At 35.5% G+C, this 27,379-nt stretch overlaps 1 protein-coding gene across 1 annotated transcript in view; it reads right to left on the bottom strand.

The window, feature by feature from the left end:
- ZnT86D (solute carrier family 30 member 7) overlaps positions 1-27,379 on the bottom strand; it is a 155,287-nt gene that overhangs the window by 111,890 nt on the left and 16,018 nt on the right. The window contains exon 3 of the mRNA XM_090413411.1: positions 21,371-21,484. Within this exon, the coding sequence (XP_090269537.1) occupies positions 21,371-21,484 (114 nt within the window). The remainder of the gene's footprint in view (positions 1-21,370; positions 21,485-27,379) is intronic.

Below are 27,379 nucleotides of genomic sequence, written 5' to 3'. Positions count from 1 at the left end.
CAGAAAAAGACAGAGAATCATGGAATAAATTTGTTTCTAATTTAGAACATGATTTATATAAAATAAGACCCAATGTATATAAGATTATGAAACACCTAAATGCAGATACCAAAGAAAACATAAAATTAAACACTGAATTAAAATTAGAAGAATTTCTAAATTACTACACACAACTGTGGACAGACAAATATTTTAAAAAAGACAACTGGCAAACAATTAACGAAAATGAAAAGGAAATAACTGAAGAATTAGAAATCAGCCTGAAAGAAACAAGAAACGGAAAATCACCTGGAGAAGATAAGCTAGGTTCAGAACTATATAAATATGCAGGAACAAGATTCAAAAAAAGACTTTTATTATTTTTAAATAAAATTTACTCAACTGGTATCCCCCCAATAGAATGGAAAAAAGCAATTGTAATTCCTATCTTTAAGAAAGGTAATAGAGATAACCCTAAAAACTATAGAGGTATCAGTATACTAAATTCCTGTTACAAAATATATAGCAGAATCTTAAATAACAAACTAATGAAATATTCCGAAAACTTTATTTTAGAAGTACAGAATGGATTTAGAAAAGGACGATCATGTATAGACCCAGCCTTTTGCCTAAAATTAATAGTAGAGAAAAGAAGAGAATATAATTATTATTATTATTAAACAAGACCTCATGGAGTCAAAGACTCATCTAGGAGGTCCTTTTAGCTCACACACATCTCATCATACCGGGTCTTAAACACATTCAAACTCCTTGCAGACACCACACTCTCAGGCAAGGCATTCCAATCATTCACAACTCTGCACGAAAAAAACCTGCCTCTCACTCCCCTACTCACACCCTCTTTATACAGTTTCCAGGGATGACCTCTGGTTCTCCCCTGATCTCCCACTATTCTCTGTAGAACTACTCCACCATTGATCCTATAACAACCCCTTACCAACTTGTAGGTCTCTATCATATCTCCCCTCTTCCTTCTCTCCACTAGACTCTGCAAATTACATCTTTTCAATCTTTCCTCATACTCGACATTCCAGAGGTCAGAAACTACCTTAGTCAGTCGCCTTTGGACCCTTTCCAACATCTCTTCATCCTTCTGAAAACCAGGTGACCAAATCTGGGCACAATAGTCCATGTGTGGCCTAATCAAAGCCTTATACAATGGAACAAGAATCTCCCTACTTCTACACGTCAGTGTCCTCCTCATCATTCCCAGAAGTCTTTGTGTTGTCTTCACAATTTTGGCGATGTGTCCCCTAAATTTTAGATCCTTATCCACTATCACTCCCAGATCTCTTATTTCCTCTACTTCCAACAATATATTCTCAACAAGCATAAATTCTGCATCCCATCTTTGTTTTCCAAATTTTAAAACCTTACATTTTGCAACATTGAACTCACATCCCCATTTGCTTGCCCAATCACTCAATTTATTCAAGTCTTCTTGCAAGGCCACAACATCTTCACTACTCTTTATGGTTCGTCCCAACTTTGCATCATCTGCAAACAACTGAATATCTCCATCCAAATCTTCGCCAATATCATTAATATACAAGTTAAATAGTAATGGCCCTAAAACAGATCCCTGAGGCACTCCACTAGTGACTTTCCTTTTCCTGGATATTGCACCCCCATACACAACTTGTTGATACCTATCAGATAGCCAGTCTCCAATCCAATGCACTAATCTAATATCCAACCCCATCTGCTCTAGTTTGACTGTCAACTTATCATGAGGTACTCTATCAAAAGCTTTTGCAAAATCCAAGTATATTACTGTGTATCCTTCTCCTCTGTCCAAGGAAGCAGTCACTTTATTGTAATAATTAAGTAGATTACTAAAACACGACCTCCCTTTAGCAAATCCATGCTGTCCATCAAAGATTATACCATTGTTGTCAACCCAACTCTGGATCCTAGTTCTCACAAGCTTCTCCAACAACTTAACCACAACACCTGACACACAGATAGGCCTATAGTTTGATGCTTGAGTTCGATCACCTCCTTTATGAAGTGGCACAATCTTGCCCTCCTTCCACTCTTTAGGGACTTGACCAAGTGCAAGACTCGTATTAAAAAAATATGTCAAGGCAGGTGTCAACTCTCTGGCACATTCCTTCAGAATACGCAGTGATATATTATCAAGTCCTACAGCCTTATTTACATCTAGTTTACTCAACTCCCCAAACACCTCTTGCTCACTTACAGTCAGTCTCTCCTCCCCATCATCAACTGCTCTTAATCTCTCCATGAAGTCACATTCACAAGATTGAAAGATCTTTATGAACTGCTCATTAAGTATCTCCACCACACATTCTGCAACAGCTGTCTTTATACCATTTCCTCCAATCAATGTCATCCTTCCATAATCATTCTTTCTTTTGCTGGCTACATATCGAAAGAACTCCCTAGGATTCTTTTTAGCTTCATTAGCTAACTGCTGTTCATACCTCTCTTTAGCTACTCTCACCAACCAAGTCACTCTCCTTGCCTGGTCTTTGTAGAACTCATGAAATTGGTTACTTCCACTTCTCTTATGCTGCCTCCACAATGCCCTTTTTCTCTGTATTGCATGCTTAATCTCTTTATTCATCCATCTCACACCTAACTTATTTAACCTTCTCACCCGTGGTATACATTTAGACATTGCATCCACTAAATATTTTTTGAAAATCCCCCAAGCAGCATTGATCTCTTTTCCAGCTAACTCCTCATTCCATGCTACACCTGCAAGCTGTCTCCTGAGCTCTTCATAATCACCCCCCTTGTAGTTCCACATATACCCTTTTTTCGCACTTTTCACACATAATTCCAAATATAATTTGGAAACACATATTGCATTTATTGACTTTGAAAAAGCATTTGACAAAGTTAAAAGAAACATATTATTTAACATATTAAAAGAAAGACAAATACCAAATAATATCCTAAAAGCTATCACAAGTATATATGAAAAGAATCAAATACAAATAAGATTAAATCACGAGCTATCATATACGAGAGAGATAAACCAAGGGGTCCGACAGGGATGTCCCCTCTCAGCAACTCTTTTTAATATCTACTTAAATGAAATAATAATAAAATGGAGTAAAAATTTACTCCAAGGAATTAAACTTTCACCTACAGTTAACTTAAACACTCTCCTCTTTGCAGACGACCAAATAATAATTACAAATTCTGAAGATAACTTACAGAAAGCTATTTTAAATCTAAATGAGATATCCAAAGATTATGGTATGATAATATCAACAGAAAAATCAAAAACTATGGCCTTTAAAGGACAAGATCCAGCAAGAACTAAAATAGTAATAGATAACAAGATCTTAGAACAGGTGAATTCATTTAACTACCTAGGATGTATGATCACATATGAAAATGAAAAAGATATAAACGTAAAAATTGCAAAATATTTAAAAATAACAGGTGTAATTAACTCTATATTTAAACCAAACCTAGTTCAAAAACAAACTAGGCTAAAAGTATACAATACATTAGCCTTACCGGTCTTAACGTATGGAAGCGAAATCTGGACAATAAAACAAAAAGACAAACAAAGATTAACAACAGCAGAAATGAAGTTTATGAGAAAAACTGCAAAGTATACTCTATTTGATCACAAAAGAAACGAAGATATTATGAAAGAATTAAACCAAGAACCAGTAATAGAAAAAATTAAAAAATATAAACATAAATGGATGGAACACGTTCAAAGAATGAAAACAGAAAGATTACCAAAACAAGCCTTAAAGTACAAGCCATTAGGAAAAAGAAAACCAGGACGTCCTCTCAAACGATTCAACGATGACTTCTAAAGTCGGAACAGGCCATGCTAGGCCTAAATCCTTGATACGTATGATGATGACTGCTGGACCTGGTAAAGGCGTTTGACAGGATACCACATGGAATTCTAATCCGTAAACTACAACATATGGGAATGGATATAGGGTTGGTGAGATGGATAGGTGGGTGATTGATAGAGAGATATCAAAGAGTAGTTTATTCAGGAGTAGAGTCCAAAAGACGGCCTGTGACTAGTGGTGTGCCGCAAGGTTCTGTTCTCGGACCACTGCTGTTTAATCTGTTCCTTAACGATATAGGGAAGGATCTAAGAGGAACAGTTCATTTGTTTGCTGATGATGCAAAGTTGGGTATGGCAATAGTGAATGCAGAAGATGTCAAAATCTTGCAGGATGACTTGGATAGATTGGAGTTCTGGGCTACGGAGAATGGATGTCAATTTAATGTGACAAAATGTAAGGTTATGCATTTTGGGGTGAAAAGATTAGCAGCAGTATACCACATTGGTGGAACTGTACTCCAGGAGATTGATGAAGCCAGGGACTTGAGAGTGTTGATGGATAGGGAGATGAAGTTTAGGGGGCACATTGCAAAAGTAGCTAAATCAGCTCATCAACTCACTTGGTTGTTGAAAAATACCTTGACGAGCAGAGACAAGCAAGTTATTGTACTTCTGTACCGAGCCTTGATAAGACCTCATCTCGACTACTGTGCCCAGATTTGGTCACCTAGGTTCCTTCTTGATGGGGAGGAGGTTGAGAGAATCCAGAGGCGAGTGACTAAGATGATAGCGGGTCTATGGAACATGAGAACAGGTTGAAGATTTGTGGGTTACAGAAATTGGTTGATAGGCGGAAGAGGGGAGATATGATTGAGACATTCAAATTGCTAAAGGGTTTCTATAGGATTAATTCAGAGGATATTTTTGAGAAAATAACTAGTGGTGGGAGAACTAGGGGACACCTATGGAAGCTGGGAAAGAGTGTGGTTAGCAGGGGTGTTAGAGCTGGGTTCTTTACTTTTAGAGTGGTAAATGAGTGGAATAAGCTGTCAGAGTCTGTTGTGGGTGCTATGATGGTGAATGAGTTCAAGGCAAGGTATGATAGATACTGTGAGAATGTCGTATAGTTGTGTGGACATGATGTTTAGGGCCTCCTGCGATGAGTCTAAGGACTCCCTAGAGTCGCCCGTAATAATAATAATAATAATTTCCTTTAACAGCTAAGGGAATAATAGGTTTCTGAGAATACATGAAGACAGCTGTTACAGAGAGGGTAAATGGAATGAAAGAATAAGATGAGAAATGGTTTGGCAGATTTGAAGTTGGAATGAGAATGGATGATGACCAGAGGCTACATGTTTTACAGGCTTAGAGGAGATAGCAGAATAATGGAAGTCAGCTAACAGCACCCACAAAAATGCCTACAGAACCTACAAACCTCAATAAGCAATAAATAAAACAGAATGACTGTGAGAAGAAGTTGGAGTAAGCCTGAGAAGGGAAGGAAGTGAAGTCAATGATTCACCAGACAGTCTTCTTTTGGATAAGAAGAAGAACTTTTGTTGCACCATCCCAAATGCAGAACGCTATTCCAGAGTTGGGCTAATTTGGAATTTATATATATAAGCAGCTGTATGGTTGGGAGCTTTAATAGCTTGCTCTTAGATGTTAAAGCAAGCTGATGAGCTGATGTAGGATCTGTAAACTTAAATTGAAGCTGTGTAGGAATAAGAAAATTAAAAATTAACATGGAAAGATAAGATATGTCTAAATTAAATTTATTTTCATTCCTCCAAAATAAGTGAGAATAACAAAAGGAATGTTTAATTTGGTAAACATTTATTTTAAAAATCTACAACCAGTGTGTACTCCCAACAATGATGTAATGTACTGAAACTTGGAGCCATATTAAAAAAAAGCTGGAGAGAGTGAAAACATAACAGACTATGGAAAGAGCCATTCTGAAAATAGCAAGGTCAGATAAAGAGAATAAATAATAAGGCAACAATAAATAATAATAATAAGACAACAAAGGTAATGGATATTGCAATAATAATAAATGGCACTGGGCAGGGCATGCAATGATAACAGATGGACAAAGAGAACAACAGAATGAATCCAAGAACTGGAGATAAAAAGACATTATGAACATGTATAGTGCAGAGCTGCACTAATGTATAAAGAAAGTAAAAGTCATGTTATTGCACAGCAAATAGGTTTGAGATAAGGACTAAGGGAAGACATGTTCGCATAATGTGTGAACCACTTTTTAACATAGTTACTGGATTTTGAAGAAAGTTACACATATAAGGAGAGAAATAAAACAGAATAACAGCTAGGAGATCCAGATTATGCATTTTGCTTTCATCAAAACACAGATATATATATATATATATATCTGTGTGCTTCTAATTTTGGCTATATATATATATATATAGCCAAAATATTTGGCTATAATTAGAAGCACTTTACAAATAGGATGAAAAAGTTGTCTGAAACTGAACAACAATTGCCAAAAAAAGAAATTAAAACTGATCAAGATGCAGTACAGAAGTTCAGAATTTTATATTCTTGAGAGCTAATGTTGATAGGGAAGGTGGAAACAAAAAGGATACAAACAAAGATTGACAGATGCAAATGCTTCTTTCAGAAAATTGAATAATATAGAAATCATCCAAATATTATAATAAAACCAAAATACAGATCTTTATTTTGGTTTTATGTTATATGTTCCCAGGAAGATGGCAATGTGACATTGCCAAAATATAGGAAGAATTTATTAAAGTTTCTTTTAATTAATATTTCAGTATACGTTGTAAATTCCTTAAATAATTTAATAGTCATGTGTTACCAACGTATAAGCCTTTCTACAAGAAAAAAGATCTTTAATAGCAATGTCAAGGCAATAATATTATTATATGGATCAGATATATGAAAACTGAGAAAGAAACAAAAAGCTAAATTGAATAGCTTTCAAACAAAGTGTTTATACAAAATATTAAAAAAACATTTTGGCACCAACATAACGAATTATACAAACAGAACAAAATCTGTATCTGTTTCACAGGCTCTTCTCAGCAACTTATACATCTCAATCATATTATCCCTCATCCTCCTGTTATCTACCAAGCTATGAAGACCACATTCCTTCAATCTGTCCTTATACTCAATATTCCAGAATCCTGAGACCGTCACAGCTGTTTTCTGCATTCTCTCCAGTGGTTCCTTATCACTACTCCTCCATGAGGCCTAATTAGCATCTTATAGAGTGGAACTATCAGCTCCTTATCCATACATGTCAGTATGTATGGCAATTTTTTGGTAACCCTTACAATTTTCATGTGTCCCCTGAACTTCACTTTCCTATCTACAAAGATTCTCCTTGCTTTCTCCACCTCGTGAAGCAAAGTTCCTCCAATGTGGTAAACCTCATATCTTTGGCCAAAGTAAAAAACTTTACACTTAGCAATACTGAAATAACATTCCCATTCTTCAGCCTAAAGCACCAACCTATTCAAATCCTCTTAACTCATCAGAACTTCCTCACATTGCTCTTTCTAATTTAGCATCATCAGCAAACAACTGAATATCTAATATCACACTGAACTATATCACTGATATACAAGTTAAACAACAGTAATTCAGAGCGGAATCCTGTTGCACCCCAATTGTCATCTCTTTTTTTTGGGGGGGGGGGGGGAACACTACTCCTCCATACACAACTAGCTGGCTCCTCATGACTTATTTTTCACGGTATTAACAACACCAGAAACACTTTTATCAACAAAGATGTTTTATTAACGCTAATATTTCGCTGATTTTCAACTCAGCATCATCAGAGCACAACACACATGTAAATGCGACAGTGAGTGAGTGAAACAATATATTTGCAAAAGACAAAAGATCTAAAGTCCTATTTTTTTGGCGCTCTCTAACGGGAAAAAAAACAAACAAAAAAAAACAGCACTTATCCAGGAGTTTTTCTTAGGATAACCGTCTCCCAAATTTTTGGCAAATTAATGCAACCATATTTGTTAAGGTTGGGAGAATTCTTCAAAGCCATTGCTGACTCAAAAAATAATCTTTCAGATCTATAACGACTCCTAAATAGCAAATTCGAGAGGAAAACGAATGTGCAGGAGTGTCCAAAGCGTGGTCTGCCAGTCCCAACTTGCCATAGTAATAGTAGCGAATGTATCTTTCATGTTCTTCCAGGCGGATGTTCACTGATCTTCCTGTTTGCCCATAATAGGCCAAGTCACAGTCACATGGAACTTCATACACTCCTAGGTGTGCTAAAGGGTGAAGTTTATCCTTTAGCGAGCAGATCACAGTTGCCAGCTTGACATGAGGTTTGAAGGTGGTGCGAAGGCCATGTTTCAACAATACTTTGGCTATCTTTTCCAATGTACCTCTGATATAGGGAATAGAAATGGTCATGTTGTATTCTTGTGTATTAGGGGAGGGCAGAGTAATGGGCCTATGTAGTATTTTATCTATTTTGTAGGGATTGTAGCCGTTGGCTAAGAACGTATGGCGCAGGTACTGGAGTTCAGTGGTCAGAGATGTATCGTTAGAACAAATGGCTCTGGCTATGTGTGTAAGTGTTTTTAAAATGCCGTACTGTTGGACTGGATGATGATGTGATTGTTTATGTAGGTATCTTCCTGTGTGTGTAGGCTTCCTGTAAATAGAAAAAGATAGTGATCCATCTGAAAGGCGGGTGACTAATGTGTCAAGAAATGGTAAACAGTTATTTGATTCTTTTTCTACTGTGAAGTGAATTTTGGGGTGTTGGCTGTTTAGGTAGGTGATAAAAGCACCCAAAGTGTCTTGTCCATGGGGCCAGATGGCAAACACATCATCTACATAGAGCGTAACCACACTTGTGGCTTGTATGTAGCTGTGGTAAGTACTTTGTTTTCAAAGTGTTCCATGTAAAAATTTGCTAACGAGGGAGAGAGGGGGGAACCCATAGCAGTACCATTAATCTGTTTGTAGAATTCCCCCCCCCCCCCATGTAAAGTAACCTGCATTCATGGTAAATTGAAATAATTCAAAAATATCTGGGGGAAATTTAGACTTGATTAAATCAAGAGTGTCTATAAGTGGTACATTGGTAAATAGGGAGGTGATATCGAAACTGACCATTATGTCTGAATTTTTTAGGATTAGATTTTTAACCAGTGATTTGAAATGGATTGAATTTTTTACAAAAGTAGAGGAGTTGCCAGTAAGAGGGGCAAGCGACTTAGCTAAATGCCGGGCCAGTTTATATGTGGGACTATCTATGCTATCAACTATGGGGCGTAGGGGAATATTAGTTTTGTGGATTTTTGGTAATCCATGAATACGGGGTGTTTTAACATGAATTGGTTTTATTTTCCTGATGATTTCTTTGGGCCATGATGTCACTTTTTTCAGTAATTTTCGGACTTTTTTCTTTTGCGACATCGTAGGGTCTCGATGTATAATTCGATACGTGGAACTGTCACATATGAGATCTTGCATTTTTCTGTTATACTCTTCTTTATTCATGATAACTGTTGCATTTCCTTTATCGGCTTTTGTAATAATAATATTTTTATTATTATATAACTTTTTTAGGGCAGTTATTTGCTTACATGGCATATTGCTTTTTGGAGGCTTAGCCTTGTTTATAATACTTGCTATGTCTAGTCGCACGTTATTGGCCATTGCTGGCGGAAGATCGTGGATACCCCATTCTACTTTCATCATCATTTCGAGTTTAGGAATTTGTTTGGGCGCGACGGCAAAATTATGTCCTAAACTGAGAGCGTTCTTGGCTTCTTCCCTAATACACAAGAATACAACATGACCATTTCTATTCCCTATATCAGAGGTACATTGGAAAAGATAGCCAAAGTATTGTTGAAACATGGCTTTCGCACCACCTTCAAACCTCATGTCAAGCTGGCAACTCTGATCCGCTCGCCAAAGGATAAACTTCACCCTTTAGCACACCCAGGAGTGTATGAAGTTCCATGTGACTGTGACTTGGCCTATTATGGGCAAACAGGAAGATCAGTGAACATCCGCCTGGAAGAACATGAAAGATACATTCGCTACTATTACTATGGCAAGTCGGGACTGGCAGACCACGCTTTGGACACTCCTTCACACAGGATTAGATGGAGGAAAACGAATTTGCTATTTAGGAGTCGTTATAGATCTGAAAGATTATTTTTTGAGTCAGCAATGGCTTTGAAGAATTCTCCCAACCTTAACAAATATGGTTGCATTAATTTGCAATTAATTTAGCATCCCAAAACACCGATGCCATGACCTTTCTTGTTGATGGAACCGACTTTGTCTTCTTTGGTGCTGAACAACCAGCTTCTGTCCACTGTTTTGACTGCTGTTTGGATTCTGGTGTGTAATGAGGAATCCAAGTCTCATCTATAGTAATAAATCGATGCACAAAATCAGTTTTTATTCTTGTTAAAACATTCCAAGCACTGTTCAGAGATTTTCATGTGAGTGCGTTTTTGATCTGCTATGAGCAAGTGTGGCACCCATCTTGCGCAAAACTTTTTCATTTGTAATTCTTCATGCAAAAGATATCTTACACGTTCTTTTGAAATGCCTATAGTCTCAGCAATTTCATGCACTTTGACTTGTCGGTTATCCAATACCATATCATGCATTTGATCAATGATTTCTGATGTTGTTACACTTTTTGGACGTCCTTCATGTGGATCACCTTCAAGGCTGGTACGGCAATGTTTAAACTCAGCAGCAGATTTCTTAATTGTAGAAAACGAAGGAACAGTGCCCATAAACTTTTATGAACTTCAAATGAATTTCTTTTGGTGTTAAACCTAATTTTAAAAAGAATTTTATAACCGCACAATACATACAATACAATAAATTTTGCTTATAGTGTTGCCATCAATGGTCAAGGCCAAGAACTTTTCAGACCACCCTCGTAGTACTGCTACTTTGCAATCAAAAGATTTGAATAACACTGTGGGCACACATGCTCGTGAATGTCTTTAGAAGGTAGTACGTGAATTTCAAGGCCCAAGGCAAGACTAACATCCTGCTTATAGGGAGTCTGAACATTGAAAAAAGTTCCATGTTTGATCTCTGAAGCAGGTTTTCCCAGAGTGTATTATATAAAACCCTTAGCTCACCAATGTACTAATGTAAGATAGGTTTCAATAACCTTTTGTGTGTGTGTGTGTGGGGGGGGATTTGACATTAAAATGTGGAGAGCAAAAAAATTATGTCACCCGTCGTTCTCTTCCTATTCACGAGGCTTTGCAAATTGTTCCTTAATCTGTCTTTATACCACACATTCCAAAGATGAGTTACCACCTTGATGAATCTTCTGTGGAGCCTTTTTAATATATCTCATCTATTCCACATTATTTCTAATTTCAACTCACCTAAAACAACAACCATGAAAAGTCAAAAGAGAAAAAAGCAACCTCCCAAAACTTCCAGATTCACTTCACAAAAAAAAGTACACCTACTTTAGTGAGAAGGAAATAGACTCAAATTTCAGCTTCTTCAAATATTAATAATTTCTAATTACCCACTGATTCTTTTTTAGTCTTAAATATAGCATTTTGTATTGCTCCCAACTTAGAATTTCCTCTTTTTGATCTTCTTTGGCTAAAATTCTCTGTCCAAGTGCATCAAATTCATTAGCCATCTCTATCACACTCCTAATGCTACCAATTCCGAACCTCTTCTTTAAATGCTGATTTTCTCTAGTTCAAATTTCCTAATAGTTAAATCACCTTTATTGGAAATTTTGATGTTCACAACATCAACTAATTTTCTTTTTCCAAGTATGCTAAATCAGGTAGCGATGTCGAAGAATTCACTGTCATTAATGATCTCAAATGAACTGTTCACATGCCTAACAGAATGTAACACTAAACACTTTCCAAACATTTTGTCTCTTTTTCATTTTCCTAGTAAGGAATCGCTATTAAAGAAGAAAGTGCATTGTGGATGTTGTAAGTTCTTTATGCACTTCAAACTGTAACTTAGTATTGATTTCTTCTCAAAAAGCTCAAAATAGTTGCAAGTAAATTATCAACATATCCAAATTTGATTTTGAAGAGTCAAAAGCAAGAAGTTTCATCACATACAAAGGGCAGCACTACTTTCTTTTGCCAAAGCTACTAACAATTTCTGCTTCCATGGTTTTACATGGTTTTAATGCATCATTGCTCATGAAAAAAAAACATCTGATCTCAAAGACTTTTTACTCTTCCTCCCATTCTCTCACTGATGATGTTGGTAAATGTTCTACTATTCCAAAACATGCAATATTTGATTTTCCAGTTTTTTTTAACTAGAAAGAGATCAGAAGATTCTTGTCCGAAATGTTTACCAAAAAAGACTCCTGATTTTAATGGCCTTTATTCAACAAAATAGTCTGTGGGCATGGTGTTTATGAATGTCTTTAGATGGACGATAAATTTCATTGTCCAGTGGTTTTTATTTTACCATCAAATTAACATCTGGTTTCTCTCAATTCATATATATTTTTTTTAAGTAATGGAGACATCTATTAACTACTTCTACACAATCTGGAAACCTCTAAACTAATAAATCAAGTGCCATTATGGATTCCACCACTGTCAATGAACAGCGAATCTTCATGTATAGTCACCTGCCTCTGGACAAACGGCATGGAAAAGTCTGACCAAGTTATTATAGTAATTATAGTCTAACCAAGTGAAAAATAAACTACCAACATCTTTTTCTAAATCCAGAGTAATTCAATAATAAGGTGGTACACCTGTTGGCAACTCCTATAGGTAAATATGACTTCTCCTATTGCTTCTGCCTTAGTATCTCCACATTTTGGGTCTACCTCCCACTGACGAGACCGCAATAAAGGTTTAAACCAGTCTGAGTAGTGGCCCTTCCCTTAATGCATAGAAGTATACATGTCCGCAAGGAGATGTGCTTTGCATTATGGGAGATACTAAGACAAGGAGTGATGAGATCTTGGTCCACCTTTGCTCAGAGTTGCACTACCTTACCTCAGTCCTGAAGATATTTTTAGGTGCAAACGTTGTTTGCTTACACTTGGATAAAGCATTAAACTAAATTTATTATGATGCCATGTTGTAAGCCTATCTATTAAGCAAATTGAGTCATACCAGGTCAACAATCAGTGATATCATACTGGGATAGAAGTGCAAGGAGTCAATTGCAAGTGCTAGCTGTAGTGAATGATCTACCACACTCACCAAATGTGACCATAGGATGCTACAAAGGATCATATGTAAAAACCGTAATTCACTGACTACACATTGAATGCGAAGTTCCAGGAATCGATTGGAACACGAATCTGCACAAAACATTCAGAACTGAGGCTCACAACATGGATTTCCATAGTGGGACTACAATATGCAAGCAGCACATTACCCAAATCAACGTGCAGCATTGTCTTCAGTAGTGCAAAGAGCATGTACAGTGGGATGTGGAAGATTGGAAAGCTGTATTCTGGAGCAATAAATAATGCTATATCCTCTACTAAGCATATGGATGGGTGTGGCAAATGCCCAGTGAACATCTCTTACCAGAGTGCATAACTCCAACTATGAAATTCAGAGGTGGCGGTGCGATAGTATGGTCCTGTTTTTTCTGGTTTGACCTTGGACCTCTGTTTGTGGTGCCACAAACATTAAACTCCAAGAGGTATCTGAACATTCTGGACAATGTTTTGTGACATTTCCACAGAACCGACCATTGTCTCTTTCATAGCAAGACAGTGCACTATTTACGCCTTGTGGAAAATACGCCCCATGAGATTGCTGAAGTCATCGCAGAGAAAGGAGTTCTACATCTTATTAAGGTGTGTGCCATGGCTGTTTGTTCCTCACACTATGGTGTCTATTGACTTCTTTCGAAGCAGCATATCTTGAAGAAAATTACAAAAATTACAAAATACAAAAATTATGTTGTAATGGAAAAAAAAAAATTCTTTAAGAATATATGTGCTTTCTCAATTAAACTGCACTACAGCGAAACTCCAAAAATTCTGGCATATGATTTTATAGGATATTATTGACTAATCTTGTTGTGGATTACATCATCTATTCTTCTCCCCTTAATTCTTTGAGCTTGGGAAATAGCATAAACATTGGAAATGGTGAAATACAAATGTGACCTGAATAACCTTATATAATAAAATTATCATCACCTCCTTATCTATACTTGAGGATTCTTTGCATTATGGCAGCATAATGCAAAGGTTATATATCCCCTGAACTTCAGTTCTTTATCTACTAAGATCCTCAGATCCCTTGTTTCCTACATCTCCTAAAGCCAAGTTTCTGCAATATGATAAACCTCATTTCATCTTCTCCGGCAAAAGTGTATAACTTGACATTGAGCAACACCGCTAAAGTGGCATGTTCATTCTTCAGCACAAAGAATCAACCTATTCAAATCCTCTTGCAACATCATCATGGCAGAACTTCCTAATTTAGCATCATCAGCAAACAACTGAATATCTCCTCTCACACCCTAAATTATATCCCTGATATATATATTAAATTAAACAGTGGTCACAGAAAACATAACCTTGTGATACCCATGTGTGTGCCCCCTTCCCATATACATAACTCACTGGTCCTATCAATCAACCATTCCTGTAACCAAGCTATAAAACTGACTATCCATGCCATCCTTCTTAATTTCAACAATAGTTTATCATGTGGTACTCTATTAAATGCTTTAGCAAAGTCCAGATAAATCACTGTACCAGCAACTCCTTTGTCTAATACAGTACTTGCCCTATTATAACATGTCATTCAATTACTAAAGCAAAATTTCCCCTTAACTCATGCTGCTCTCGAAAGATTTCCATTCTCATCAATCCAGGTTTGTACTATCTCCAACCAACCTCTCTAACACCTTTACTACACCTGATATATTTATATATATGCTGGCCATACAGCTGGACAGCACTGACTTGGATTCTCCATTTATGCAGTAGCATTATGGAGAACAACTCCATAATGCTACTGCATAAATGGAGAATTTATGTTGAACAACCAAGTCAAGGGCACTACCAGCTTTTTTGCACATTCCCATAGTATATCTAGTGTTATAGCATCCAGTCTCACAGCATTACTGACATCAAAAGTTACTTACTATTCTAAATACTTCCCATTCCTAAACTGTCAAGTCTTCCATTTCTTCTTCCTATTCAACACTACTCGTAGCCTCCCTTCATGAAATACACTAACAAAATACTCACTGAACATTTCCACTGCATCTTCAGCAGATAAGTCAGTCTTCCATATTCGTCCTTTCCCCTACTTAACATTGTGATATTAACAATGGTGATACTGAAGCATTGCTTCTGCCTCAGTATCACCATTTTTGGGTCTGGCTCCCACTGACAAGACCTCAATAAAGGTCAAAACCGGTCTGGGTAGGGGCCCTTTAATGCATAGTATTAAACATGTCTGCAAGGAGATGTGCTTTGCATTATCGGAGATACTGAGACAAGAAGTGATGAGAGCTTGATCCACCTTTACTACAAGTTGCCTCAGTCCTGAAGATACTTTAGGTGCAAACTTGGTCTGCTTACACTTGGATAAAGGATTAAACTAAATTTATTATAGTCTAACCAAGTGGGAAAAAACTTCCAACAAAATACATTTGTATTTGGTTTATTCCTTCATAAACTGTTTAAGTTGTTTTGTACCACTTTTATATGCCCTGACGAAGCCAAACAGCTAAGTTGGCAAAACTTGTCGGTGTTTTTACTTTTTTTACTTTATTTTTATTATTAAAAATGCGACCAATATACAACTCAATTTGTGTTCATTTCATGCATTCAATTGATGGTTGAAACAAATATGGTCGAAACGAAAAAACTCCTGGATATTTTAGGCTGTTATGTTTTTCTGTTTAGGTGTGCCAAGTAAGGAACAGAGCTTGGAAAGAGGAGTAAAAGTGCAGACTTTAAATTTCATGAGAATTTTAGCTAACTTTGGTGAAATGGAGTTGATATATGGTAGAGATATAAATCCTTTTACATCAGTACTACCTTTAGTGCAGTGGGCAGTTGGATTAAAAAGTAGCATACAAACAATCTGTTTAGGATAGCCATTTTTCTGAAAGATAAGAAAAGAAACTGAAGTTCTTCGGTGATCTCTTCTTCACTAAGGAGGGAGCAAGCACGTTTACCCAAAGTAAAAAGGATGCCAAGCTTTTTGGGTGGAGAATGATGAGATTGCCGATGAAGGTATCTGTTGGTATGTGTGGGTTTTCTATAAATAGAAATCTTCAGCTTTTCTGACACAAGAGTGAGGTTTACATCCAGGAACGTGAGAGAACAGTTTCCTTCTAATTCTGAAGTAAATTGTATTCTTTGATGTTGATTATTGAAATGGTTCAGGAACTCCTTTAAAAAATCTAGTCCATGACTCCAAATTAAGAAAACATCATCAATATGCCTTTTCCACAACCTTGGCTTTATTTTAATTTTTAAAAACTGAAGGTCTCTATTTTAGTATCTCTCAGCTTCCAGTCATTAAATTAATTTAATCATGTGTCATATAGCCAAGTAAATCCATTGCATCAAATATATAAGTTGAAAAAAAATAATCCAAATTAATCACACAGAATAGGTTTCACTTTATTAAAAAATTATGATTTTGCTTGCTTCACTCACTTATTTTGAACATCAGCTGAAAATTACACAAACAATTGTTTATCATCATCATCAAATTCCTGCCATGTACAGGATATGATAGTACTACATGAAAAATTTACATCATTACTAACTTCCTATCTACAATTTTCCTCCAAATCACTGTTACTTATCAAGACTCCAACATTATCAGATCTTATATTTCTATTGTTTAAGGCATTTTGTACAGTATCAATCCACCTATATCTTGGTCTTCCTCTGGGTTGTTTTCCTGCCAAACCTGGCAGAGAACACTTTTCTTAATCTTTCCTCACCCATTCTATTTAAGTAACCATACAACCTGAGATTAGCTCTGCTAACACATTCCTGGATGTTGACAATATCAAGTTCTTTCCTAATATCCTCGTTTTTAATATGATATTGCCATTGATGCCATCTGTTCATGCCTCTCATATCTGCAGTCTCTAGTCTTTGGTCAAGTGTTTTACTTCTGACAAGGCTCTCAGATCCATAAGTTAAAAATGGTTTGAACACTGTCTTGTATACAGCTAATTTAGTGTTCCAACTAATTTCTCTCTTATTCCATATAAATTTATTCAATTGACTTCCTACCATAACAACTTTATTGATTCTATTGTCTATTTCCATATTTAATTTACCATCTTCACTAAAAATCGTGCCTAAGTAGCTGAAATGTTTTACTTGTTCCACAGGTTCTCCATTCACAACACAGTTGGCATTTTCAACGATTCTGCCTATTTTCATTGTCTTTTCATTGCTGACCTTCATACCATATCTATTACAACAGTTATTCAATTTAGTCAGGGAACCTTGCAGACTTGTAGCCGATTTATTTAGAAGTAAAACATCTTCCGCATAAAGCAAAGAGCTGACATTAACATCTCCAGGTTAGACTATAATAGATTTAGTTTAATCCTTTATCCCAGTGAGAGCAAACAAAGTTTGCGCCTGAAAATATCTTCAGGACTAAATATAGTGTTGTACTATCTTATCCAGTAAGTAGTGCAACACCAAGGCAACTCGTGGCAAAGGTGGAGCAAGCTACCAGGCACTTCTAACCCAGTATCTCCCATAATGCAAAACACATTTCCTATGTGGATATGTATACTGTTATGCATTAAAGGGATTGGCCATCTACCCAGACTAGTTTCGACCTTTATTGAGGTCTCTTCAGTGGGAGCCAGGCCCAGAGCTGGAGATACCAGGCAGAAGCAGTAGCAAGTCATCTGTGCCTATGGGAGTTGCCAAAGTTGAAAAAAAATAATCCAAATTAATCACACAGAATAGGTTTCACTTTATTAAAAAATTATGATTTTGCTTGCTTCACTCACTTATTTTGAACATCAGCTGAAAATTACACAAACAATTGTTTATCATCATCATCAAATTCCTGCCATGTACAGGATATGATAGTACTACATGAAAAATTTACATCATTACTAACTTCCTATCTACAATTTTCCTCCAAATCACTGTTACTTGTCAAGACTCCAACATTATCAGATCTTATATTTCTATTGTTTAAGGCATTTTGTACAGTATCAATCCACCTATATCTTGGTCTTCCTCTGGGTTGTTTTCCTGCCATCATTACTAGTAGATGGTAGGTGGGTAGATGGCCAATCCCTTTAATGCATAACAGTATACATATCCACATAGGAAATGTGTTTTGCATTATGGGAGATACTGGGTTAGAAGTGCCTGGTAGCTTGCTCCACCTTTGCCACGAGTTGCCTTGGTGTTGCACTACTTACTGGATAAGATAGTACAACACTATATTTAGTCCTGAAGATATTTTCAGGCGCAAACTTTGTTTGCTCTCACTGGGATAAAGGATTAAACTAAATCTATTATATTATTAACATCTCCAATTTTGATATCATTTTTAATACCACTTTCCTTAATAATGTGATCCATATAGATAATGAATAACAGAAGGGATAATGTACATCCTTGTCTCATGCCAGATTTAACTTTAAACCACCTTCAATTCTAACTGCTGACTTACAACTCAAATAAAGACTAAGTATTGCTTGATATAATGCCCCATTGACACCATATAACTGTAGCATATTGAATAGCTACTCTCTTGGCACCTTGTCATATGCCTTTTCCAGATCGACAAAACTTAAATATAGATCTCTGTTATATTCCCATGCTTTCTCAACTATTTGTCGTAAAGTGAAGATCTGATCCTGACAGCCTCTATTTGGCCTGAATCCAGTTTGTTCTTCACCAAGCTTTTCACTGTGGCAGAATCAAGCCTCTCTGGCAGAATCAATCAATGTTTTCTTCAGAGTTTGCCACTGAATCTCCAAGGTTTGATTCCTGTTCTAAAACCCTTTCGTTTTTTTTAAAATAATCTTTGTGTATGTTAGTCTACAGTTCACATCTGAGAGCTGCTCAACTTTTATTCGCTTTAAAACTTTCTTACATGTTATTCTTTTCAATATGAAATTCAATTTTATCCTGCTCAAGATAAAATAGTGATCACTTCCAATTTCAAATCCTCTGTACACCTGCACCAGAGAGAAAATATCACTATTGACAATAACATAGTCAGACTTTTCTTATTCCTTGCCTCTTCTCTCCATGTGAATTTGTGCACATTTTTATGTTGGAACATGGTGATAGTAATAACCAGTCCATGTCCTGAGCAGAAATCTAACAGGTATTTCCATTATTATTAGCTTTGCTCTTTTCTACTATTGTTTATGTGTAGTCTTTTTAATCCATGCTGTTGGCTTTCTACTTTTGATGTAAGCTGTATTACTGTGAGGTTTTATCATAAATCCTCCGAATTAGTTTTTATTATATAATAAGTTATATTGATACATAGAGCCCACCATTTCAGCTACATGGGTAGCATCTTTTCTCTCCAACTGACAAGAGCTATATGTGCAAATCCCACCATAACATGGATATTTGTCAATGTCTTGAGGTAGTAGATAGTGTGATACAAAAGATTTAATATGTATTTAAGTAGTCAAGTTGCTCACTGATGTTGTAATCCTTAGGGATTTATATGGAATAATAATGTTGCATATATATTATTGTATGTTGTTTACAGAAGTGTTCTTATGCCATGTACTATTACAACATGCAAGTGCTGCAGTAATGGCAGCCATATTGTCATAGAGGTTTGTTTTGAATCACAGTAACTGGCATGCACATTACATTTTTTCAACAGCTGTCATTGGGAAACTGGAACACTAGCAAACAAACAGGCAAACAAGGAAGGATAGCTAGGAATAAACTACTACCAAGTTATGTTCTATGATCTCAGAAAAGTTTTTATATGCATCGTTGGCTACTCTCCAATGAGGCTGTGGAGTTAATAATGAACGATAGTATCATGCTTCAAGTCGTCTTCGTATATTAGTGAGAATGTTATATGCTTAATGCTTTTTCAGAAAGTGTTCTAAGGAGTCAGATGGAATCTGCAGTAAAGTTCTTTTTATATTAGAAGTGCATTTGGAACTGCTCAATTAAATGTATTCATATTTTTTGAATGATCGTTCAGAAATGAATGATCATTCATTTCATTCATAAAAGATAAGTGAAATGAAGGAAAAATGTGTTTAAGGAAACTTGCTTATTGGAGGACATATGCAAATATATTAGTCAAGTGAGATCTTTAACTTTTATTGTATTCTGAAGAATTTGAGAAGTAAGATAGACTGAATGAATGAATGAGTGAGTAGAAATAAATAAAATAAAGGAAGACAAACAGGACAGTGATAAAATAAATGCTGCAAAGAAACTCTCGTATCAATGCCAAGTGAAATTAAACTTTTAGCTGAATGTTATGTTTATTTTTATGATGTGTGATGTTATGCTTCAGAACTGAATTTATTTATTTAACTGAGATAGTCAGAGATAAGCTTATCTTTGAAGTTCACTTATGTAAGACTATATTGGCCAGTCAGAGTTAGATATATAGAGTATCAGAATTTACTAATTGTTATTCTACAGAGAACATGAATGTTGGATCTTGAGAGAGAGAATCACTTGGTATATAGAATTTGCATCTATTGTATATATTCATATGTGTATAGTAAATATTTACATTTTTTGTATATTTGAGCTTCATTCTTTGGATGAAAACAATACGCTGATTTTGAAATCAATGCACCAGCACGTATACAAATCTGAAACATTCTTACCAACTAAAATAAAATCATAGAATAAATATTTTGTTATCTTATTTTCCATGACTGATTATAACTTAAAGGTTGGATATATAGTCAAGGTGGGGAATAAAATAACTTGTATAGTCGATTGACAGTATAAAATAACTGGCACAAATAAAGTTAAATATAATACAATTTTATGCATATGAACAGATGTGTAATATCTATATAAGTGTAGCATATGTATATTTTCAAAATAGCACAAAGTCCTTTTTTAGAACAAAAAATCTTCCACTCCTTATGGGTGGCATCTTCTAGAGCAGCTGATGCAGATTAAAATCATCTAATTCTTTAAGTCAGGCTACAGAAGAAATTAGAAAATTTAAGCTGCAGTTTTTGGTTCTAATCAAATTACTTGACACAAACAACCACCGAAGAACACACACACAAAATACAAAAGTTGAATACCAAACTAATGTTTTAAATAAACTGAAGTTGCTCCTTAAACAATAATTATTCTGCAATTTTTTTTTTATTGTGAGTGTGGCACATTATTTAACTTTTTAAAGAAACGAAGTCTGATCATTTATGGAAAGTCATCACTTAAACTAAGCAAATCATCTGTTATTTAAAAAAAAAAAAAAAACTATAAATCAACTTAAACTTCATTTTATAATGAAGTTCCGTAAGTAAAAGATAAATTTACAGGAAAAATTAAAACACAAATGACAAAAATGTGCAACTATTAACTATACTTACCCATAAGAAAATTTATCATTACACCTCCATTTAGTAATAACGGATGCTGCCAGACCTGCTAGCAGAGCAGTACAATCAAAAAACATATGGAAAGAATCAGATATAAGGCCCAAGCTGGAAAAAATGAAATAAAAACACTTTTAAAGAGTACATATATATCTCTCTCTAGAATTTAATTTAACATGTGACACTGCAAAGTGAACTCTAAAGATCTTCAAGCTGATATTAACACTGAAACATTTTTCATTCAGAAAGAAAACCCTTCTGTACACAGACAAAGTAAAAGTTATTTACTTTAGTCTGTGTACAGAAGTTATAGTGAAACTTTTACTTTAAAGTAAAAGTTTCACTATAACAGCACTGATACTTTAATAAAAAAAATAAATAATAAATAAAAATCTCTAACTATTGTGCAATTTTGATTAATATGCATATTTCTTTTATGAAAGATACTTCATAATAATAATAAAAAAGAATTCCTTTGTTTTTTAACAGTATTCCATGCTTAATATGACTTAACAGAAGGCTGGGAGATTCTTAAAAAAAATCAAATCCTTCAGATTTTTTAAAATCTTTCAGCCCTCTATTAACAGTTTTATCAGATTTTCCTAAGTCTTATTGTAGGAAAGAAACAGCAGAATATACCTATATGTATATCCAAATGAATTAATGTCTTTCTTACTAAAAACACACGTACTAACCACAGTGAAAAGTTTTAATATGTAAATATTTCATATGGGACATCCTCAGTACAGTAATTCAAACTAAGAATAACATACAGTTAGGGCGCATGATTACAATGGAATCTCAATATGCGTGCAGTAACGTGTTATAGAATTAAATTAAAATATAACTGAACAAAAAAAAAAAAAAAAACATACATAAAGAGACTATTTTATACAATTTTGTATAACAATTTTCCATATGACAATATATGACAATTAAGCTCTTACCTCCTTAAAACATAATAAAAAGATAATCATTAACAAAGCTGACAAAGGAAATACCACTGTGGTATTTCCACACTCGATACCAATTCATATGATCGAAAAATAAATTTACTACTCCGAGATCATAATACTTACGCCAAACTGGATTAGGATCCTACAAAATGTCAACTCTGGAAATTAAATAAGTTACTTAATGAAACCTCCTCCTCAGATAAAGAAACAACTAAAAAACTTGACATACCATGCTAGACCTCCTGAAATTTATGGCTTACCTAAGCTTCACAAGGTTAATGTTCCACTCAGACCCGTCGTAGATTCTATTAGCAGCCCGACATACAAGTTATCAAGATTCTTATCTAACCTTCTCCATCCTCACATAGGAATTCCACAGTTTCACACAAAAATAAAAGACATTCAACTGTTAAAAACTGACTTGTTAATTAGCTTCGACATTGTCTCCCTCTTCACTAACATTCCCCATAAAGAAACAGTAGAATTATCAACTCAAAAATTTCCGTCTGATATAGTTGAATTATTCAAATTTGTTATTACATCCGGTTACTTCACTTAGAAAGGCAAAAGCAATGGGGTCTCCTTTATCACCAAACCTGGAAGAAAAAATTTTCACTTTTGAACCCAAACCAAAAATTTGGCTACGATATGTCTACGAAGTCTTTGTAATCTGGAATCATCCCGAACATGAATTACACCTGTTTCTAGATAAAATAAACCTTCTTCACCCTCGCATCAACTTTATGCTAGAAAAAGAATCTCCACAGGGTATCTCCTTTCTGGATTTACACATTCAAAGAAAAGACTGTACCATTGCCATGTCTGTCTATCGCAAGCCTACATTTTCAGGTCGCTACATTTACTTCTTCTGCTCATCATCCATCTCAGAAATTTGGCATCATTAAATCACTAGTTACCAGAGCACACAAATTCTGCTCCTCTGAAGAATCTCTAAACCAAGAACTAGAAAATCAAAAATACAGCCATATTAAATGGATATAATCTTAAAACAACTCAAAAAATCATCAGTCACTTCCCCACACATCAACCTAGACAAGAAGAAGACCATAGGATTCCCATACCTTATGCCAAAGGCATCTCCAAACGTCTTTCAAAAATTATGAAGAAATACAATTTTGCTACTACTTATAAACCCATCAACCAGATCTATAACTTGTTACCTTCTCCTAAGGACAAACTCTCACCTCTGATGTTACCTGGCATTTATGAGATCCCATGCTCCTGCAATTTAGGTAGATCTGTTCAGAAACGCATCTAGGAACATCAAGACCAGATTCATCTTTTCAAACCACAGAAATCTGGTCTCTCTCAACATGGAGTTGAAAACCCAAACCATAGGATCCATTGGGAAAAGTCTAAACTTTTACATAAATCTTTATATAAACATCTAAATGGTTTTGGTGTTAGATGTCTAAAGAGAGCTTTGTTTATCAAGCATGCTAAAGTGCAAATTCAGGAAAACTTACTGCATCCAATTTGGGTGGATGCAGGTAAATGTGTGTGAAGACACTCATGACGTGAGTGTGAGAATGACCAACAAGTGCAGAATCTAGACTCTGCAAGACAAAATGCTGAACAAAATAATCAACTATTTATAACTAAAGTGGTGCGATACTAATGGCAGAAGTATTAGGAACAAGAGGGAGAAGTTTTGGGAATTGGTTAGTGCACCCTCACCAAAAGTTATAGGCACTGATGAGACTTGGCTAACAGTAGATGATGTAGTTACAGGGATAGAATGTAAAGGGTTTAGTCTTTTCAGGGAAGATAGGATGGGATGGGGGGGGGAGAGGTGCTGGTAATGATAGCAGATGAATTGCAGCCAAAAGGATAGGAGATAGGCAGGAAGGAATCTGTTCATTTGAAGCAGTCTGATCTGGTGTTAGATAAGGCCAATAAGACAAAATATACAGTTGGTTGCTGCAATAGACCAGAGAGTTCCAGAGATGATCTGGAAGACATCATCAGCAAATCAGTACAATGAGTGCAATGGGAGACTTCAACTATGAAGATATAGATTGTAAGGAAGAGTGATCATAAATCGCTCTTCCTTCCAATAAATCACATATAAATGGAACTTATACACCTACTAAGAGATAATTACTTGAGGCAGCATGTGATGGAGGTGACTTGAGGTGCAAGAATACTGGACCTGGTCACAGGATCAGAAGAGCTATCCATAACTAAGGTGGTCACATTGCTGCTGAATTGGGAAAGTGACGATGCAGTCTTGACTTGGAATATTCCTAATTTTTTTACAGTCTCCCATCAAGAAGGGGTATACGGGGAATTACAAGGCAGGTGATTATGACAAGCTTAGGAGGAAGCTCAAAGCTATGCCATGGCCAGCAAAGGTTGTTCGATTGCACATTAGTATGCTACTAATGGCTCACGCAAAAAGTTAAGCAAGTTTGAGCGTGGTTAGTAGTTGGAAGGAGTTCAATCGTTCGATGCTGTTGGCACACTCTCCCTCGATGAGTCTTTGGACTCCCTGGAGGTGTCAAATAATAATAATAAAACCCTGCAAGGAAAGAATATTAGTAGTGCATGGGAGATAGTTAAGGTGTATCTAGAAGAAGCTATATTAAATTGTATACCCTAAGGTAAGGAGGATTAATAAGGTAGGAGTCAGATGGATAAATAATATCGTTGAGCATGATATTCAGAAACAAAAAAATGCTGTGTAAGGTATATAAGGAGAAAGATGACCAGCAAACTCATGAACAGTATGAGGATCAGGCAAGAAGGATGACCAATATTTTGTCTTACAAATCAGGTTACAAGAAGAAACTAGCTGAGCAGGCCAAGGGAAATTCCAGAGTTCTTTTGCTCAAGTAAGAGGTGCTGATTGTTACAAGGTGATAGAACTAGATAAAATAGTGGAGTTACTGAGTGATCACTTCACAAGAGTATATCATCTGGAAGACATCATCGGCAAATCAGTACAATGAGTGCAATGTCAGACTTCAACTAAGGAGATATAGATTGGAAGGAAGAGTGATCATATGGCAGAAAAAAAATGGAATTTATACACCTACTAAGAGATAATTACTTTCCTTTAGTGTTACGTGGTGATCAGTATTCATTTCAGACAAATTACGGACTCTACAACCGGGTTATAAATAATAATTTTTAATTTCCCGATGTTTCAACCTTCATATTAAAAGGTATATCTGGAGTGTGTGTATATATATATATATATATATATATATATATATACACACAGAGACAAGCTAAATTACATTTCACACAGTATGCTAAAGAGACAATGATTTGATCAACGGTAATTCTACTGGCCTGACCACTAGTGAAAATAAAATTAAAATAATAAATGAAATGAAATAAAATAAAATAACTACATCAAAGCTATATTCTATTTAAGGCAACATCAGAGAAACATTCTTTCATATAGATAGCTTTATTACAGTAAAAATGATGTCCGAATTTAACATGACAGTTTTTAACGTTATATTAGATTCGAGATCCTGGATTATCTATGGTCCTAATTTATAATTAACTCTTAGGGAAAAGGGTTAAGTGGGTAGAATATGTGCCTTCCATGTTCTTGGGATTTTTAGCCCCATGTTATTGTTAAGATTAGGACCTTGATAAGAATCTCACAGGCCTCCTTAAATTTACATTCATATGTTTTGGTGTGATGTAAACAACAGTTGCTTTTCCAGTCAATTCTATGTAAAGTGTTCAGGGCATGATCATAGTTATTATATTTAATGTGTCATTTATGTTCCTTTTTTTCTGATAGAAATTATGTCCTGTTTCCTCTATATAGGGCAAATTACAGGTGCAATGAATATGACTGAATGATATATGCATGTAAACACAAGAAAGATATTTAATTAACCAAATATTTCAGTCTGGAAATAGCAGACCATCCTCAGTGGTATTACAAGGACAGTTTTAAAAATATATATAAATACAAGCTAGAATACTAACAATAGATCTATTTCCAGACCAAAATATTTGGTTAATTAAATATCTTTCTTGTGTTTACGTGCATATCATTCAGTCTTATCTCAAAAGTATCCTTAAAACAGCAATGAATACGATATACTCCATGGTGGGCCAGCAGAGGGAGTGGATCCTTGGATGAGTTGAGTAAGTTCCTTAATTTTGCAGGAGGTTTAAAGGTGGCTTTAAGGTTGTATTTCTGTAGTATTCTATTTATTTTATCTGATATCCCTTTAATGTAAGGAATGGTTACAGTTTTATTGAAGTCTCGTTTATTTTTGTTTTTAAGTAAGGTCTTGTAGAGAATTTTGTTGATAGTATTTTGGCTGTAACCATTTTTAGGAAGATATTGTTGATGATTTTTGATTCATCTTTAAGTGCTTGTTAATTGGAGCAAATCTTCAAAAGCTCTGTTTTTTTAGTGTATTAATAACACTAAGTTTTTGTGTTTGGTGGTGGTAGGAGTTTATGTGTATATATATTGGACAGTATGTGTTAATTTCTGGTAAACAGTGAAGGAAAGACCGCCAGAAGGAAGACATGTGACAAGTGTATCTAGAAATGGAAGTGTGTTCTGCTTTTCAATCTCAGTTGTGAATTGTATGCATTTGTGTTGTTTGTTTAGGTGGCTGAGGAAAGTGAGTGTCTAATTGTCAGGCAGCCATAGGGCCAGACAGCAAAAACATTGTCAATGTATCTAAGCCTGACTTTGGATTTTAAAGAAGAGGAATCTAGAGCACGTTGCTCACAATATTCCATGTAAAACTTAGCAACAGGGGAGGATAATGGTCAGCCCATGGCTGTGCCTTTTTTTTTGTAGGCAGAAGGTGTTTTGTCACACAAAATGGCTACAACGTAGTACATGCGCAAAGAGCGCTGTGATATCGGGAGGGAATTTGCCCTGTAATAGAAGGATTGCGTCATTGATTTTATTTACAAAAAGTGTTGTGTGTTTTTAATATAGGAGGGGAATGACCTACCAACTCCTTGAGTGTTGATGCTAGTTTCTTGGCTAGGTGATATTTAGGGCTGTCTATACTCTCGACTATCAGCTGGA

Source organism: Typopeltis vanoorti, chromosome 24 (assembly GCF_054136105.1).
Source record: "Typopeltis vanoorti isolate ZY-2024b chromosome 24, IOZ_Tvanoo_1.0, whole genome shotgun sequence".
NCBI lineage: Eukaryota > Metazoa > Arthropoda > Arachnida > Uropygi > Thelyphonidae > Typopeltis > Typopeltis vanoorti.
Note: the sequence above shows the minus strand (reverse complement) of the source record. Positions and strands in the feature narration are given on the sequence as shown.